General features: G+C 29.4%; 2 protein-coding genes, 1 long non-coding RNA gene and 1 pseudogene across 4 annotated transcripts in view; 1 reads left to right on the forward strand and 3 right to left on the reverse strand.

Moving 5' to 3' along the window:
* LOC142644844 (uncharacterized) overlaps positions 1-6,338 on the reverse strand; it is a 27,493-nt gene extending 21,155 nt beyond the window's left edge. Inside the window, exon 1 of the long non-coding RNA XR_012846014.1 lies at positions 5,979-6,338. This is a non-coding gene — a long non-coding RNA (uncharacterized LOC142644844). The remainder of the gene's footprint in view (positions 1-5,978) is intronic.
* LOC113790027 (uncharacterized) overlaps positions 1-8,014 on the forward strand; it is a 14,436-nt gene extending 6,422 nt beyond the window's left edge. For both annotated transcript variants that reach the window (XM_075819401.1, XM_075819400.1), the window contains exons 3-10: positions 232-1,110; positions 1,181-1,647; positions 3,278-3,956; positions 4,018-4,166; positions 4,438-4,608; positions 4,688-4,836; positions 7,434-7,582; positions 7,784-8,014. In XM_075819401.1, the coding sequence (XP_075675516.1) occupies positions 660-1,110; positions 1,181-1,647; positions 3,278-3,956; positions 4,018-4,166; positions 4,438-4,608; positions 4,688-4,836; positions 7,434-7,582; positions 7,784-7,935 (2,367 nt within the window). In that variant the 5' untranslated portion in view covers positions 232-659 and the 3' untranslated portion in view covers positions 7,936-8,014. The remainder of the gene's footprint in view (positions 1-231; positions 1,111-1,180; positions 1,648-3,277; positions 3,957-4,017; positions 4,167-4,437; positions 4,609-4,687; positions 4,837-7,433; positions 7,583-7,783) is intronic.
* A 2,374-nt stretch (positions 8,015-10,388) lies between these two features.
* On the reverse strand, positions 10,389-12,171 carry LOC142646359 (uncharacterized). Its single transcript, XM_075825033.1, has 4 exons — positions 12,149-12,171; positions 11,879-11,960; positions 11,293-11,797; positions 10,389-11,223 (listed from the first exon to the last, which is right to left on the reverse strand). Exons 2-4 carry the CDS (start codon positions 11,885-11,887, stop codon positions 11,033-11,035), a joined length of 705 nt encoding a protein of 234 aa, XP_075681148.1. The 5' UTR covers positions 11,888-11,960; positions 12,149-12,171; the 3' UTR covers positions 10,389-11,032.
* Positions 12,172-17,522: 5,351 nt separating this feature from the next.
* Positions 17,523-19,244, reverse strand: LOC142646364 (casein kinase I pseudogene; annotated as a pseudogene).
* Between the last annotated feature and the right edge of the window lie 206 nt (positions 19,245-19,450).

A 19,450-nucleotide genomic window follows, 5' to 3' on the forward strand; every position in this document is an offset into this window, starting at 1 on the left:
TCATATATCATATATGATTGGATTGGAATGTTGAAGTCATTGAGATGATTATGATGATGATATTGATGAAAAAAATATACTCAGAACAGAACAGAATATTCTATTTTAGATTTTGAATTCTCCAAAATCAAATCAAAATCTTATTCAATTTATTATTACAATATATGATTATGATGATGTTTTTAATTCAATTTTTTCCTATACTTTGTCTGTTGTTGTCTGTTTTGTCAGAATTGTTCAAACGTAAATAGAGAAAAATTTTGTTTTAAATTAAATTTTCGGTTCTGGATTCAATAATAATAATCGAAAGTGATCAAAACGTAGACGACGACGATAGTTACGAAGACGAAAATAGTGATACAAACAAAATTGAATCAAAAGTTTTTTTCGAAAATAATATCACTATTGACGTGGAAAGAGAAAATATTGAAACATCTGAAGCGTTATTATTATCATCGTACAAGGATAAAACTGTAAAGCAAGAAAAAAACCAACAGCCGCATCAAAAAAACGCATCAACAACACAATCATCCCGATCATCGAAAAAACAATCGACAACGGCTTGTTTATTGGCCGCATTTCGTGCCATTAGACGTAGTCAGAATAATAGTATTGGTAGCTGTAGTCGTTGTTTATCATTATTATCAACAATAGGTAGTATGTCGGCCGAAGTATCATCATTTTCAAAACGTGCAGCAGCTGAATTATCACGTTGTTTTAATGGTCTTTCTGTTTCATCATCATCCGCATCATCTTCGTCGACAACATCATCAAATACAACAACATCCGTTATTGGTCGAACTAAATCAACAACAACAACATTGAAAGAACAACAACAACAAAATGCAGCTAATAATAATAACAATAATCCACAACAACAACAAATGGGAACAACACAAACATTAAATTCCGTTTCCACATCCGCATCATCTACTTTAGCATCATCATCATCATCGTCAACCGGTGTGAATAGCGGATGTTCAGATGAACAGCAAAAAGTATCAACATCATCATCATCAACATCAACATTTGGTGCCCGTTCAGCTATCGGTGGTGCTTTTCGTGTATTTAAAAATAATAGTGAAAAAATATTATTATCACCATTGAAAAGTAAATTTTTATTCTTTAGTGTTATGTGTCTTCAATTTATTTTATTTTTTCGTTTTTTTTTTCTGTGCAGGTAGTAAATCTTCAGGTAGTAGCAGTAGTCAGGTATCTACTGATAATGTTGATGCTACTACAAATCCAATGACGTTATTACATCAGCAACAACAACAGAATCAAACATTAATGACATCCGGTACATCGATGGCTATTAAATCAACGACAACATCTACTGCCGCATCATCATCATCATCATCATCGGCCAACATTCCACAACAACAACAAAGACGTTTATCACGTAATGGACCACCACCGAAAGCACCACCAAAAACACAACGAGCACGATTGAAAAATTATCTTTTAAATCTACGTAAACCGATAACATTATCGGAATTATTTTTAAATGTTGAATTTTTACGTGAACATTTTTTTCCAAAATGTTATCATCATTTATCATTATCATCATCATCATCATCATCAACAACAACTACAACATTATCATTGTCGAATGATTCGATAGCCGAATTTTGTCGTTTTTCACAGGTAAAGTATTTTTTTTACACATAGAAAAAAAAGCTATAAAATTTTTTACATGAAAAACAAAGCGCATGGTCGATTTTTTCCCTTCTTTTTCTTCTCAATTGATAAATGATGATGGCCTTTTTGTTTTGTATCGAAAAGATATTCTTCTATTAGCCAAAAAAAATGTAGTTTGAGGGAGAAAATAAAAACTCTTGAAGAAATTGATGTTTAGTAATCATTTTCAATTGTCCTTGTGAATATCAATATTATCATTCCATAGTTCCAATTTCTAACCGAAGCAAATATTTTCTCAATCTTTGATAAGATCACCAAAAATTATGGTCATCGATAAAATCGATTTATTGATTGATTTATTGATCGATTTTTTTCCCAAAATATTAAGGATATAAAGTTATTAATTCTTCATTTTTATATAAACATGATCAATGATACATTTGAGGACATTTTGAAATTTTCTGTTTTTTTTTATTTCACAACAGCGAAAAGGTTCAAAATCTCTTGAATTTCATTCATTTGATATTATGCTGGATTTAATCGAAAGAATTTTGCTGCTAAAATCTATCTATAGAACAGAATTCAAAAGTTTTCAATATATAATTAGTTTTCGGGTAAACATTCATTCCCAAAACTATCCGCGAAAAAAAAATTTTCACTTGAATAAACCCAAACAGAAATTTTTTCTGTTTGTTTGTTTAGTTTTTAGCTGAAATCGATGTGATAATCAAGTGTTTGTAGGATTTTATCTTTATCTTTTCGCACAGAATTTTTTTTCATTGTTTTTCCCTGATCACACCGATATATATTATCACGCAATTTTTCTATTTGATAAACAAAAAAAAAATGAAGATAAACAGTTGTTTATCGTTATAAACAATGAAATTCTTCAAGTTTAATGTGCCGTTGTTTTTGGTTATTGTTTTTTTCCAAGAAAATTTTTCGATTATAATAATAATTATTTAACGAAAAAAAATTTGTTTCATTTTAGCAACCTTATGGATGATGATGTAATGATGATGATGCTTTAGCAGTGTGAATTGCCAGGTTGAGATACACTGTACAATCATCATCATTGTTTGTGTACCACTTTAATGACAGAATTTTTTTGTTTTTGCAAAAAAACAAACAAACAAAATGATTTTGAAGTTGACTTTTTTTGTTTTCTCTTTGACTCAGATTGATGATGAAATTTTTTTGGTGTTATCATTTTGTTTTTCTCCAAATGGATTCTGTTTGTTTGTTTGTCATTATTCAAGCATTATCAAAGAAAGAGAACACACTGAAAATAATAATCATTTGGTCATTTGATTCTGTTTGGTGTGATGTGTGTGTATGTGTAATTGTCATATACACATCACATCACATCACACACTAACATTAAGTGCTTTTCAAGTGCAAGTGTGCTTTTCACCACTTATCACTAAAAATGTTTTTGGATTTCACTGATTTCAATTCATCCGATTCTATCTGTAGGATCTAAATTGATTTGATTAAAAATGGTTTGGATGATTGTGATCCAAGACAACCAACCATCCACATTGTTAAATCAAGCAATATTTTGCAGTTTTTTGAAGAAAACTTTATTAAATTCTTTCATTTTTTTTTCTTTCTTTCTCTGTTTTTGTTTTTATAGGTCTGTAAAACCTGGTGTCATATTATTTATATGGATAAAAATTATTGGCAAGATTTAATATTTACAATACATTATGGTGAATTAAGACAAATGGAAAAATTACAAAATGAACAACAACAACAACAGATTACCAATATTGATGATGATACAATAATGATGGAACAAAGTGCCAAATTATTTAAATATTCTCCACCACCACCGACACCTAAAAAATCATTTGATTTAAATAAATCAAATGTTTTTCATTTATTAAATTTCAATCAATCATCATCATCATTTGAATTGAATTCCGATCAAAATATTGTTGATAATAATAATGATTTAAAATTGGATAAAAAATCATCATCATCATCTTTGATTAATCCATTACGTAAACGTTTATATTATTCAATCAAATTAAGACAATTTCAACAAATTTGTTTAAAAAATCCAAGTGATAATGATCTAGTCGAATTGGTTAATTTTTTTAAACATCAAAATGATAATGATGATAATAATAATAATAATAATCAAATGATTACGACAAATTCTAAGGAACAAGAACAACAACAACAACAACAAACAATCAATGATTCAATTATCAATCATATTATTATTCGTGATGGTACTATTACTGATAATGGTTTAGAAATTTTATTAACTACATTTGCCAAAACATTACATTCATTTGAATTGATTGGTAAGTTTGTTTTGGATTTTGTTTTTCATTCATTTTTTCATTAATGTTTTTGTCTTTTCAGGTTGTAACGAACTAAGTAATTCAGGTCTTTGGTCTGGTCTAGTACCAAAATTACGTTTATTAACCATACAAGATTGTATTAATATTTCTGATGATACTGTTACTATATTATGTCAACTATTAACATCATTGGAAATATTTCAATTTCAGGTTTGATTTTTTTTCCAAATACAGTGGTACCTCGGTTAACGAACACCTCGGTTAACGAAATTTTCGGTTAACGATTTCGGTCAGGAGACCGTTAACGACGATTTTTCTCGGTTAACGATGATTAAAAAACAAGTATTGCATTGTATTTCGGTTAACGAACATTTCGGTTAACGACGGTTTTTCAGGAACCGATCATCGTCGTTAACCGAGGTACCACTGTATTTTGAATCTATTTGATTCTGATTGATTTTTTATTTTTTTGGTTTCATAGGCATATCATGTAACCGATATTGCAATGGCATATTTTAGTACATCATTAATACGTCATTCATTACGTATATTAACATTACAACATTGTTGGGAAATAACTAATCAAGGTGTTGCTAATATTGCACATTCATTACCAAATTTAACATCATTATCATTATCTGGTTGTTCAAAAGTAAATTATAATCATTGATTGATTTGTATTTGATTTGATTATGATTAATATAAAAAAATATTTATTTATTTTATTACAGGTAACTGATGATGCAATCGAAGTTGTTGCCGAACAATTACGACAACTACAACAATTAGATTTAAGTTGGTGTCCAAGAATTAGTGATGCTGCATTAGAATTTATTGCCTGTGATTTAGCCGATACATTACAAACATTAGTATTGGATAGGTATGTTATATTATTGTTCTTCTTCTTTATATCATTATTATTTTTCTGGGAATTTTTCTTTTCTTGTGAAATCGATTGATCAATCGAGATCGAGAAAAGAATGATGAATTATTAAATTCTCATCATCATCATCACAACAGGGTGTGTGTGTGTGTCTTCGAAGAACTGGAATTCTTTCAATTCTTTTTTCTCCAGTTCTGTTCTGTTCACCACCCAAACAATTAAAATTTCTTTTTCTTTTTTTTTTTTGCTGAGAACAAAAAGAAAAAACTCTTACATAATTCATATGTCGCCAGGATCAAGATTTTTTTTTTTTGCTGTGCTGGTTCAACATTCATTTAAGATCAAACATATTGATCCCTTTTTTTGTGATTCCAAGTGTTTTGGGTTGGATTTTTTCGTTTTCTTTTCGTTTTCCTTAATGTTTTTATTATTTTTTCAATCATTAATCCTATGTTTGAAAATAACGTGAAGAACAGAACAAAAAAACGCCCAAACAAAATAAAAATGTCTTTTGATCATCATCAGGGTAAATTGAAAGAATCCTTATAACAGTATTTTGTTACTTGGAATTCTGCTCTGCCTGCAAAGATTAATTTTATTTCAATTTTTTTTTCTTTCTTCTTCTTACTACTTAAAAGAATCTTAACAAGGACATTTTCTTTGAAAAATTCTTTCTTGTTGTTGTTTTTGTATCAATTTTGCTTCTATTTCTGTTTTAGATACTTTTTTTTTTGGTTTCTCGATATGATTGATTGAATTGTTTTCAGTTTTTTTTGTTTTTGTTTTTGTTTTTAGAGCATCCTGTTTTTTTTTAAATATTAATAATTCATATGATAATCGATTGAATTAACATATATCGATTGTAATGATGAAAAGTTTTTCGGCTGGCCATTTTGTGAAACAAAAAAATGAAACTTAAGGGCCAGGCAATCTACAGAGTTAAAAAGGCTCTTATTTTTCTCAAATAACCTTAAGAAATTAAGATTTTGAATTTCCTGTTTTTGTTTTATTTTCCTGATTGGCTATCCATTTTGAAGGAGAGAAACCAGATTAAAATATTTTTGTTCAAATATTAGCGACAGGTTTTAATAATGTTTAGCTTTTAATAAATGTAATAATAATAATAATCATTGACTAACCGAATTTGATTTGATTTTTTTTCATTTGTAATTTCCGATTTGCCTTTGGACATTTTGTTTTTTCATTTTCATCGTTGATGATGATGATGATTAAGCCTTGAGCTAATTGCTTGATCAGACAATTTTCATTAGCCAGAAAATAATAATTTGTAATGACGGTGTTGACCTGTGATCTGTTCATTTCGAAAAAAAAGCATTTTGTTCACACAACACTGTTTCAATCAATCAATCAGAGATGTTTTCATTTTTCACTTATAACCTTTTGAATCATGAAAATTTCTTCTTTTCGGATTTGTAATTTTCACTTTTAATTTTGTTGTTGTTGTTGTTGTTGTTGCTGTTGTTGAAATTAATTAACCTCGAATCGTGTAAATAATAATAATAATAATAATAATTTATGTTTAGTTTGTTTTGACTGTTTATTCTTTGACAACTTTTTGATCAGACAAATTTGTTTCCATTTTAAATAATGATATGAGTGGCAGCCGCAAATTTGCATAAATTTGCATGCATTTTGTTTGAAATATGTAAAAAATCAAAACATATTTTTTCTGTTCGTCCAACAAATCGATGATCGATCAATCGATTTTTTTTTTTGTTGTTGACGTTGACAATCGATTATTATGATAAATTGTATTTTAATGATGATGATGATGGTTTAAACATCATCATCATTAGGAACTATTATGAAAGAAAAATCGGGAAAAAATATTCAAATTAAACCAAACCTGCACAATAAAAGATGTTTTCAATCAGCAAACCAAACTAAAATAACCATAAATTGATTCAGAAAAGAAAAAATTATTCATCATCATTATTATTATCATAATAAACACACAATAACAACATAATAACCTTATTTGGTTTGAATATCCTATGTGTGTGTGTAAGTGTGTGTTAAAAACATCCTTGTTCCTGGAATTATTTGTTGTCTAAGTTATTAGTAGAGGGGAATAAAAAATATGATTCAAATTCAAATTTAACCCTTAATAATTTATAACAAATTAGTTGTCGATTTTCTAGTCTAGTCTATTTTTTCGGGAAAAAGGTAAAATTTTTGGGCCCGGTATGAATTTTTTTCTCTTGATGAATTCATTTATATTGACGAACATCAACAACAACAAATGGATTGATTTCGACCCAAACATAGACTTTGATGATGATGATGATTATGATTATCAACAACTTTTTGGTTGATTGGTGATGTTTTTTCTTTCCGTTTTTCTTGATTATGATGATGATGATGAAGATAATAATCTTCCTGATTGCCTTCTTTTTTTTGCTTTAAATTTTCTTTCCGTTGTTGTTGTTGAAATTTTACTTTTTAAAAAGAAAAAAATACTTATTTTTAGGCAATGTGTTTGAACATCAATCACCCAAGGATTATGATACATTTCTTTTGTTTTTGTTTTTTCTTTTTTTCTTTACTCCAATTTCACACACACACATATACAGATGTCTTCATGTAACCGATATTGGTTTAGGATATTTAGCTACAATGGCTAATCTACAACATTTATCAGTACGTTGGTGTCCACAGATTCGTGATTTTGGTCTGCAAGCATTAACATCATTACGATCATTACGTACATTATCTATTGCAGGTATGTTTGTTGTATGTTGTATGTTGTTGATCATGATTATCTTGATCAGGGAACATTTTATTTATAAACATTATATATTTTCTTTTTGCTAACTTAATGTGTTTGTCTTGTTTTTTTCTTTTACTTTTCCTTTTTTTTTTCTTCCTTTTGCTGATTTTGGGAATGGACAAAAATAAAAATGATGGAAATCGGAAAAAAAAGGTTGCTCACATGTAACCATAACTGGAATGTCATTCATAACACGTATGAGACAATTAGAAGAAATTGAATTAACAAATTGTCCAGCAGCAACTAAAGATTTAATAAAATATTTATCCGAAAGTATGCCCGAAACATGTACAATTATTACCTGATAGAAATAATCAAAAACAACCAACCAACCACCAACATCATCATTATCAACACACCTTTGCAAATGTCATCTACCTCGAACACTTTGTTGAATTTTTTTCCCCTCTCATTTCTCTCTCTCTCTCTCTCTCTCTCTCTCTCTCTCTCTCTCTCTCTACTTTCAAATCAAAATCATCAAACGAATTTCCGACTATTTCATCAATCAAGCTGCTATCAATAACATCTGGTCCGAAAAAAAACGATAACTACTGAACCACCGCTATTTATATTTATCAAATGTTCAATATTTAGATATATTTTTTTCTCATTCATTCAAAAACTTTTTCTGATTCCTGATTCCAATTTCATTATTATTATTCTTCGTTACTTTTCTTCGTTTATTATTAATCCTCTCTCTTATCACATCATTTTGTTTCAATCAAACAAAATCCCATTGCCATAAATATGATATGTATATCATATCATCGCATATATATGAAACAAAGACAAAGACAAACACACACACAGTCAGTCATTCATATTTCATATTTTCATTTTCACACACACACACACTGTGAGAAATGGATTTAAAAGCAGCAGCAGCAGCAGCAGCTTATTTATTTATTATATAATTACTAAATATTATTATATGCCCCTTTTAATTTAAAAATAGCTTTATATATTTTTTCATTTATAAAAAAAATTCTACTTATTAATTAATTAATGATTAATAATGATAAATTTGATTCGCGGTCAATTTTTTCTTCCCCTTTCTTTCTTCTTTCAGCTATTCATCATTCAGATTATACCCTTTTTTTTCCATTGATTTTTTTTGTTATATGATCGTATCACCCATACATTAATTACATTAATTACATTACCTACATTGAGAATATTTAAAAAATCAAATTCAAATAATAAATGTCCGAGCGAACAAATGTCTATTTTTTTGTCACTTTAAATTATTTAAAAAAAAATTATAATAAAGTAATTATTATCACTTTTAAATTATAAAAAAAAAATTTTGTAATGATTTTTATTACTGTTACTGTTTTTTTAAAGTGGAACACTTTACTTTAGGATGACAATCATCAGTTGTTGTTGTCCAGCAACTGTGTGAATACGTAAACTACGATGAAAAACATTTTAAAAAAATTTATTCAAAGAAAAACGAAAGAAAGAAAGGTCACCATCATCAACCACACTTTGATTATCAAAAAGTTTATCAAGAAAAAAAATTTTAAAATTTTAAAATTTTTCGCAACATAAACTTGACTGACTTGGTTTTTGTTTCTATGTTTTCGGTCAAATTTTATGTTGTTGTTGTTGTTGTCCAGATCAGATCAACGAAAACGAAAAACCAATAAAATGATCATCAATTTAATGATAAATACAGTGTGTTCCAGGAACACAAAAAAAAAAAAAAATAATAAGAAATAAAGTTGTTTGTTGCTGCGGTGTTTGTTTTTTTTTCTTGTTTCGTTGAAACCCAGCAACAACAACAACCATTATGATTATGTAATTTTACATTCTAATTAGGCTTTTCGATGAAGATTTTGTTTGCTTGTTTTGTTTTTCAATTTTTCAAAATTCACACAACAAAAATGATCGGGAAAACAATGATTAGAATCAGAAAAGTCATTATGACAGACCAAAATCATCCTCACTAATTAACCCTTTTTTGTTGCCTAAATTTTTAAATTTCAAAAATTTACAATAAAAAAAGAACGCGTGTTTTTTCTTCTGGAAAACCAAACAGAAAAAAGGAAATGAAAACGCGTGTGTTCAAGAGACCGGTAAAGACATTATTTTTTCTTCTTTCGAAAAGGTAATTCTTCTTCTTCGTTTTTTTTTCGGGAAAAAAAAGTGCACCAAAAATGAAATGAAAATCATTACTGACTAAATATGTTTTACATTTGTTTGTGTGGGAACAACACAAAAAAATCATCATCATAATCATCAGCTTTAAGAAGGAAAATTGATGATAACGAAGCCAATATTTATGGTTGTTTTTCTTGTGTGTGTGTGTGTGTGTGTATGTGTGGTTTGAAAACAAGAAAAACCATAACGGAAATATTTATAATGGATTTTTTTCCCTTTACACAGAACATCATTAGGCTTTTCAAAAATAAATATCTAAACAGAGATAATTGGATTCAAAAATGGAGGTTTTTTTCCTCGGCTTTTTAACCCTTTTAAGCTATATATAATTAATTAGTGTTAATGATATACCCCAGAAAAAGAAAACAAACCAAGAACCAAATCGAGCCAAACAAACAAACAAACATTATCAATTGAAAAGCAAAGCAAAGAAATTGTAGGGAAAAAAACGTGATAATCAAGGTATTGGTCGGAAGAAGAAGAAAATTTTCGAAAATTTTTTGAAAAATTTTTCGTTTTTCAATCACAAAAAGACATATATTGACTGAATGACTGACTGAATGAATGGTGAAGTGCTTGTTTGAACCAAAAAAAATTTAAATAAAAAAAAATTTATTTAATAAACAAAAAAAATTATAATTAAAAATGACAAATAATTAATTAATTAAAACAAAGATGAAAAAATTATAATTATAATAATAATAAACAAGAAATTTGAGGAAAATTGATTAGGAAGAAATGAAATGAAATGAAAAAAAAAACGGAAATGTTGTTTGATCGATTGATGAGGATGATGATTATGATGATGATGATGATGATAACAGGTGATTATTATTTAAATGGTGAGCTTTGATTGAATTTCTTCTTCGTTTGTTCATTTTTTCCATTAGGTCAGGATAAACACGTGCTCCCATGTTTCTTTTTCTTTTCTGTTTTTTCTTTCCGTTTGACACAAGACACACATCCACAGACGTACACGATTTGTTTTTTTGCTGATTTGATTTGACGCATCAATATGATCGACATTTTGATGAAAAAATACAGGTGTATATGCGTGTGTGTGTGGTGTGGGTGGATTGTTTGAGATGATGTTTAGTTATTGAATTTGAGATATGAAATGGTTTTTTTTGTATGTTTTATCTTTGGATTCAGGTGAACATTTTTCTGTTTTTTTGGTTTTACCATTTTTTGTTTGTTTGTTGACCGAAAGACCGAAAAATCTTATTTTTTTCAAAGTTATTAATAACCACCACCATAACCACCACCAGCCATTGCTGCAGCACCTTTATATGGTTTTGGATAGCCACCACCACCTTTTCCACCTCCTCCACCACCACCACTTCCATAACCTCCACCACCACCACCATAGCCGCCGCCGCCGCCACCACCATGACCACCACCGCCATAACCTCCGCCGCCACCTCCGTAGCCTATCAATCACATACATTGATGAATAACATTGAAAACATTGAAAAAAATAATGATTTATTGAAACTTACCACCACCGCCGCCTCCTCCACCACCATAACCTTCACCACCACCATATCCTGCACCTTTATGTACCAATGTAAGTACTTCTTCATGAACTGGTTTAATTGTTTGTACAACTTTACGATATGGTTTAATAACTTCACGAACTTCTTGTACAATTGGTTTGGTAACTTCATGTACCAATTTATGTGGTTCATCATATGAATATGATTTTTGATATGAACCACTCATACCATAATGTTGTTGTTTAACATAAACAGGTGATGATTGTGATTGAAAATTAATATAAACAGGTAATGCACCACCAGGTACATCAATATATGTTGGTGCACCATAGCCTTTTTTACTTGGCACTGGTATAACATCTACTTTATGATTGGAATAGATTGCGGCTTCAATTGAACCATAACCACCGTATCCACCACCTCCTCCTCCACCACCGCCGCCATATCCACCTCCGCCACCACCATAACTTGCACTACACAGCACAACAGCTGTGGATAAGATAAAGAACTGAATCCGGAAAAAAATAAGAATGAAAATCACTTGATCAATTAATAATCTTGAAGGTCGAATGTTTTCAATTAAACTCACCTTGAGCATTTTTGAATGATTTATTTATAAATGGATCAATATCAAATGGTGATTGACAAATAAAATCACCAAAAATAACAATCTAATTATGACAAAATTAAAGTTGACCAGAAAAAAAGAAACGAAAAATAAAACAAAAAACACACGGTTATTAATAATGGAAAAAATATCGATGAAAACACACAAAGTGAAAACACTGAAAATAAATTGATGGCTTTTTGATATAAACACACTTTGATTTTTTTGTTTTTGCTGGAAAACACACTTTACCTTTTATTTTTTATTTGTTTGAAGATTGAAAGAATTATCTATCTTCAAATATTGTGATGATGATTTTGTTCAACTAAAGATCCTGGAACTCCTTTTTATATACCATCACAAAATCGGATCATCAGAAAAACAGAAAATTGTTTTCTCGTTTCCACTTGTCACTGTGAAACAAAACATGATCCACCAGCCCAAAAAAAAAGAGTGCATCATTATGATTTGGACAAACAAACAAACAAAACAGAAAAAAAAGAGAGCAATTTAGACCTATCTATCTCTCTCTATACTTTTTTTTCGTTTGAATTCATTGATTGTCCCGTTAGCTATACAGTGTTCCATAATGATTTTCAAAAAAAAAAAAAAAAAAAAGAAATTAAAAAAAAACAACCGAGTTGAACAGAGTTCAAATAGTCGTCGTCGTTTAGGCAAAAAACGCGTGCATCCATAGAGAAAGAGATATATATTATACGCATCAAATGGGAAAAAAAGAAAGATGGAAATTGAGAGAACGAAATTTCCAAACGGGCGACAAAAATATTTAAAAAAAACCATCATCTAATATTACTACGTGCGTTTCATCGATGATTTCATTTTCTTGTTTGATGCGGCAACATGGTAATCAACATCTCGATCGATCGATCGATTCATCTATCGATGATCGGTAACATAACCGAAAGGTGAAAAAAAAGTTTGGAAGTAAAAATGGCTGACTTTTTTTTTTGGCTAAATCCGAATGGTCATTAATTAAAATATGATGATAATAAGGAACAAACAAGAAAAAAAAACATTTTCTCTATTTTGAAATGATGGTTAGGTTAAAACAGGATGGAAATGAACATTTGTAAATTTTGGATTTGGATTAACACACACACACACACCAAATACAAATATTTCGTGATTTCCGATATGATCATCATGATGATGAGCATCATGATGATGATCATGATCATAATGTGATTATTATCTCATCATCATCATCATCATCAATTGAACATGGCTCATTTCAAACCGTATAACCAAACAAATCATCATTTCTGGCGCCTCTAATATTTTGTTCATTTTACAAATAACAATAGCAACTCAAGCAACAACAGGCGATATCTATAGATAAGCTATCGATCCTGTCGCTAATCTGATTAGATACATTGTTTTTTGTTGTTGTTTTCCAATCTGAAATCGATCGATCAACGATGGATACATTGTGGATGGATTTCTTCATTTTGATTTTCTTCTTCTTGGAATCATCATCATTTGATGACGATGACCACATGGATCATTTTGTTTGACAAAACATTTTGTCAAACAAAATGATGATGAACTTGGTTTCATTTTCTTCAACTGATGATATTGATCTAATAAAAATGGCAATGCTGTTGTCAATGATGAATTTATTGTTGTAACACTTTTCTTCTTCTTCTTTTTCTTCTTCTCTAAATGATAACTATGATGATGAACTTGATTTGACATTCATGGTTGTTTATGTAATATGTACTTTTTTTTTAAACTCAAAAACACTGTGAACTTATTATTAGGAATGACACCTTTTTTGTTGGAAAAAAAAGTTTTGAAAGAACGAATTTTCAATGTGTTTCATTAACACATCATCATATCATGTTTCACAAATGATTTTCATCATCATTATCGTCGTCGTCGTTTGTTCGTTATTTAGATCAGAATTTTTCTTTTTTTAAATCATATCATTTCAAAGAGAGAGAGAGAGAGAGATTCACTTAAAATTTGGAGAATTCAATTCAATTTAAATGTCATTTTTTTTTCTTAAACAAATCGACCTCGAATTTTCATTTTTCTTGCTTGCTAAAATCCATAATCATCATCATCATTTGATGATGATAATGATGGATAAACACTTTGCATTTTGTTTTTTTGTTTTTTGCTTTTTGTTTTTCACAGATAATTTCTATGACACTTTTGTCCCAAAAAAAACAGAACAGAACACTTTCATTTTTTTTAAATATAAACAACTAAACGAGAACACTTATTACTTGTAATTCAAACATATAAATATTGTTCCAATGAAAAAAAAACATTATGAAAAAAATTAATTAATATGCATGTGTCCATCATCATCATCATCATCATTATCATCAGTTTTTGAATTTTTAAAGTCAAAAAATGAAATATGATCTTTTAAACTTTTTGTTTGTTTGTTAAAATCATCAATTATTATGTAACATTTGATCCGATTTTTCGCTGTTGGTCAGTAAAAGAAAAAACAATGGTTTTTTCCTTTTCTTTTGTTTTGTTGAATGGACTGTTTTTGATTGATAGCCTTGTTGTTGTTGTTGGAAACAGAAGCGCTTTTTTTCGGGTAACATCACTTGTTGATGAAAGTAGCAAACAAAAAGTGACAGGAAACTTTTCTTCGGGCAATTTCAATATCGAAGCCGAAACAAAAGAGAGAAAGAGATATGGCGAGCTGGAAAAAATCGATTCGATATTCAGTTTGGTCATTTCTTTTGGGTAAAGAAATAAATTTCCCGAAAAATTTCTCCAAATTGAGTTATTACTTGCATCAAAAAAACAAAAACAAAATAACCGGATTATGTCAATCATCAAAATGAAATGATAATCCTAACCTCTCAACAGCAACGAATTTTTGTTTTTTCGTTGTTGTTGAACTGATTATTATAACATTTTTGACTAATAATAATAATAATAATAAGATGACTAAGATAATAACTACATTATTATTATTATTATATGGATTTTTTGTGGAAATAATGTCGAAATAGCCGCTCCAAAAGTAATGTAATTTTGACTTTTCCCCCACTTTGTATGTAATGAATTTGCATCCTATGTGTATTGATCGATCCTGATTCGAAAAAAAAATGTTAATAACATTATTGACCTGTCCTGTGTTCTGTTTTTTCATTTTCATTTATTATTATTAATTTTGAAACGGGAAAAAATTTTTTTCCTTTTCTTTTGATTAGTATGTGTTGAATGTTTGTTTGTTTGTTTGAAATAATTATTATACAATAATAATCTTATTGTATTTTGGATCGAAAAGCAAGCTCGAAATGTTTGTTTGCTTGTTTTGGTTTTACATTTGTGAATAATTTTGCTATTAGGGGTTTCACACTAGCAGCAATGTGAATGAAATATTTCAAATGCAATATTTCACTACATTTCAGCCTTATGGACTGAAATATTGCATTTGAAATATTTCATTCACATTGCTGCTAGTGTGAAACCCCTATATTTGAAAAAATCAATCAACAAAGACCACACATGCATCACGTGTTTATCGTTTTTTGATTTTTGATTTTTTGATTTTTTTTTGATTGGAAATTTGAATAAAAAATGGTCTGCATGCATGGTTGATGAAAAATGAATTAATCAAACCGAAAACAATCGAAAAAATCAAAAAAAATCAATCATATCAATAGGCTATTCATCAACAATGTTGCCAATAGATAATGATTACTGCTGCTGATACTGATAATCTTTTTTTCTTTTCTTTTTTTTTTTGTTGTTACGTTCATCTACTTTTCCGGAAATATTTCCCAAAACAAAACTGTATTCAATTATATAACCAATGATGATATAATCAAGAAAAAATGTTTTTATTTTTTTTTGTTTTTTGTAAATGTTGTAATCATCATTCATCATTATGGATGGTTGTGATGATTACCGCATCAAAAAAAAAAAAAAAAAAACAGGTGTGTCAGCAGGTTGAGATTGAAGGGGGAGGGGAAAAAAAAGATTCACACCTTAACCCCAACACACACACACACTATTATAATGAATAATTTAGTTACGAAATCTGTTTCACTGTAACAGTAATACCTTCACCAACGGATGTAGTAAATCCTTCTTGTTTAGGTGTAACAGATATTGTTCCTCCTGATGCTGCTGTTGCTGATCCTGGTGGTGCTGAAATTTTTGATCCTGCTACTACTGATACTGTTGGTGGTTGTTGTTGTGATGGTTGAGAAGGAGGAGGACCATTAGAAGCAGGACAAGTACTTTTACCACCCGTAAGTGTTGATCCTGAATTAGGTGTTATTGATGTTGTTGATGTTGGTGTTGTTGATACTGATACTGATGCTTCAGTTTTGGACATTAATTTACCAGAATTTGGATCTAATGCTCCTGGTCCAGGTCCGGCTGTTTGTCCTTTACCATCTACGGCTGTTTTTGCTGCTCCAGCTGCTGCTCCTGGTTTAGGTTTTTTTGAATGTGTTTTCCAAACAATACCGATAATAAGTAATAATGCAGCACCCATAATAATAGCTATTAAAATTCTAATATCAAATCCACCATTAGTATCATTATCATGATTATCATGTTTTTTATCATCATCATCATCATCATTTGGAAAATCATTAGGATTTATTGGTATAAATGATGTTATAAGTTCTGGATTTGTGCTATTTTCTTCGAAAAACATAAATGATTTTAGATCATTCATTGAAGGTGGCATTTTTTTAAAAAAATTTGGTAGATGGCAAATAAGTGATAAAACGTAAAAGTAAAAGTAAAATTCAAAAAACACAATCAAAAAATACAGCAGCAAAAAAAAATCGATTGAATAATATTAAAATGAATGAAAATTTATTTCATTTTAAATAGTAAAAAGTCTTTCCAAAAAGAAAAATTCATAATTGTTTCAATTAATTTGATTTTGGTTTATTGAAAAATTCGTAATTCAGAATTTCTGCTCAAATCATGTTTTTCTGTTGTTCCGGAATTTCATTAAAAAAAATTCTCGAAACTTTTCCTTAATTTCCAGAGCTTATTGATAAATGGGCTCAAAAATGCGAAACTTTTCCAAATCGATAATTGCTTGCGATTGTCCAACGTGTTTTTCATCTAAATCAGAAATTGATCACATGTCATTTCCCCAACAACAACAAGTTTGGTGTGAATGAAAAATCATTTATTTATCGTAAATTATTTACCGTAATCGTCTAAATTTAACTCAGCCAAAACTGAAGAAATTGATTCATTTGGGAAAAAAAAGTAATATTACACACCAGCAAACACACACACACAAACATTTTCAATGGATGGATAATCTGATCTGGATGTCTTTTTACTTTTACTTTTCTTTCTATCTTAAATCCCAGTCAACAACAAATTTCCTATTTTTGATAATAATTCTACAATTTTTTTTTCTAATTTTGGATTTCATCACCCAAAAAAAATGAAAATAATTGGAGTGGATCATCATTAAAGCCGCCGGGCTACCGGCTAGTTAATGTCGGTTTTTCTTCTTTCTGTTGGATAAAACATCCATTTCACTAAAAATAGTTTTTTAGTTTTGATTGGCTTTTTTTTGGTGATAATCATCCGCATCCGGATGATGTGATAATTTTAATTTATCCCTTGGATTTTTTTTTTGAAATTTTTTTAAAAGTTTTTTAAAAACAAAAAATAATTTTATTTTTTTTTTCTATTATAACCCCGCGTTTTTGAGCAAGTTTTGTTTTGTTTTAGATGATGATGATTATTGTTTGTTTGTTTGGTTTGGTTTGGTTTGGTTTGGTTTGGATTGATTCATTCATTTAGATTGTGTTGTTGGTGATGTTGAATTATGATTATTATCATCTATTATATTTGCCGGTTGATTTAATTGTTTTGTTGATAATAATGATTGATCTGTATTTAAATGTTGATGAAGTATATCGGCTAATGGATTACCACCACCAGCAGCAGCAGCAGCACCTCCACCACCACCACTACCACCAGGGTTACCTGTACCAGCACTAACACTTTTACTATTATCATCATCAGGTTGATTAGCCATTGCTTGTATACGATTCATTAATGATTTACGATATTTTGCTGCTTTTGTTGCTGAATATGATATTGATTTTTCTGATACGGATTGTTCTTCAACCGGTTCCGGTTGTTGTTGCATAAAACGTAATGTTGGTGATTTAATTTCATGTGACATTGTCCAATCATAAACACGATCATTCATTTCTAATGCATATTCTCTTGCTAATAATTGAAAAAATGGTGTCAATAAATTACTATAACTTGGTCGTTCTTCAAAATGTAATGAACGAATTGATTGTAATAATAATGTATATTCCATTGGCATATCTGAACATAATGTTGGTATCGGTGTATTAGCTTTACATTCACCAATCATACGATAACGTTCAATAATTGTATTTGCTGTTATACCTTGCCATGGTAATCTACCTTTATAAAAATAAATTAACATATAAACTAATGCTTCCAGATCATCACGACGTGATTGTTCACGACCCATATTATTATTAATACTCATATATCGTACAGTACCGGTAAATGGTTTATTTTCTTGATAAACAATATGTGAACCATCTTCCCGGCGCCATTCTTTACAAAAACCTAAATCAATAACATGTATTATCCACCATTTTCCGGTATTTGGTTGTCCAAGTAAAAAATTTGCTGGTTTTGTATCACGATAAAGTATACCTGATTCATGTATACCACGATATAAATGTATCATTTGTATTGTCATTTGTATAACTGTACGTAATGAAAAACGTCCACCACAATTTTCATGCATTTTTTCTAAACTTGGTCCCAGTAATTCCATAACTAATGCATTCCAACGGCCATCTTCAATCGGTCCAAATGTATAGATTTTTGGTACCCCACGTGGTAATCTAGTTAATTTTTTATAAAAACGATATTCTAAAAATAATTGTGGTTTATCACAATCACCACGTTCAATTTTTATTGCAACAGTAACACGTGAATCACGATGTTGTCCAAGATAAAGATTACCAAATGAACCACCACCAAGATATTTAACAGCCATATATTTGGAATTACCAACATATTTTCCAATCAATGATTCAGTATCAGATTGATTTTTACCCGTTTCGGTTGTATTAGCTGCTGCTGCTGGTGATGCTGCTTTTCCTGTTTGACGGCTACGTTGTCTTGGATTTTTATTATATTTTTGATAATATTCATATAAAAAATCAATATTTGTTTCTTGTGGTTGTGGTAATTTTCTTATCGAAAAACCTGATGTTGTTGATGATTGACGTCGTTTACTATGAAGTCGGTTTGGTTTCATATTTTTTTTTTAAATTTAAATTTTCTGTGTTTTCAACCACCCAGACGACAAAATTTCAAACAACAACGAACAAAAACAAATCGTTTTTAAATGAAAAATCTAGATTTTTTCAAAAATCGAATTTGCTTGCCTCGATTTGATGAAATTAAATAAAAATTTTTAATTCAATCAGGAAATGTCGTTTGTAAGTTGGCTATTTTTGGAAACTTTCCATTTTTTTGTTGAGCGGGGGAGAAATAAATCGTTTTCCGTGG

Source organism: Dermatophagoides pteronyssinus, unplaced genomic scaffold (assembly GCF_027571235.1).
Source record: "Dermatophagoides pteronyssinus isolate colony J.1.1.1.1 unplaced genomic scaffold, Derpt_VIB-CSIC_2022.12 sq0003, whole genome shotgun sequence".
In the NCBI taxonomy this organism is placed as follows: Eukaryota; Metazoa; Arthropoda; class Arachnida; order Sarcoptiformes; family Pyroglyphidae; genus Dermatophagoides; species Dermatophagoides pteronyssinus.

Bases quoted from the DNA above. Each gene is read 5' to 3' on its own strand.
- LOC142646359 (XM_075825033.1), bottom strand. The intron at 11,224-11,292 runs GTAAGTTTCAAT...TGTGATTGATAG, and splicing joins TGGAGGAGGCGGCGGTGGTG to GCTACGGAGGTGGCGGCGGA.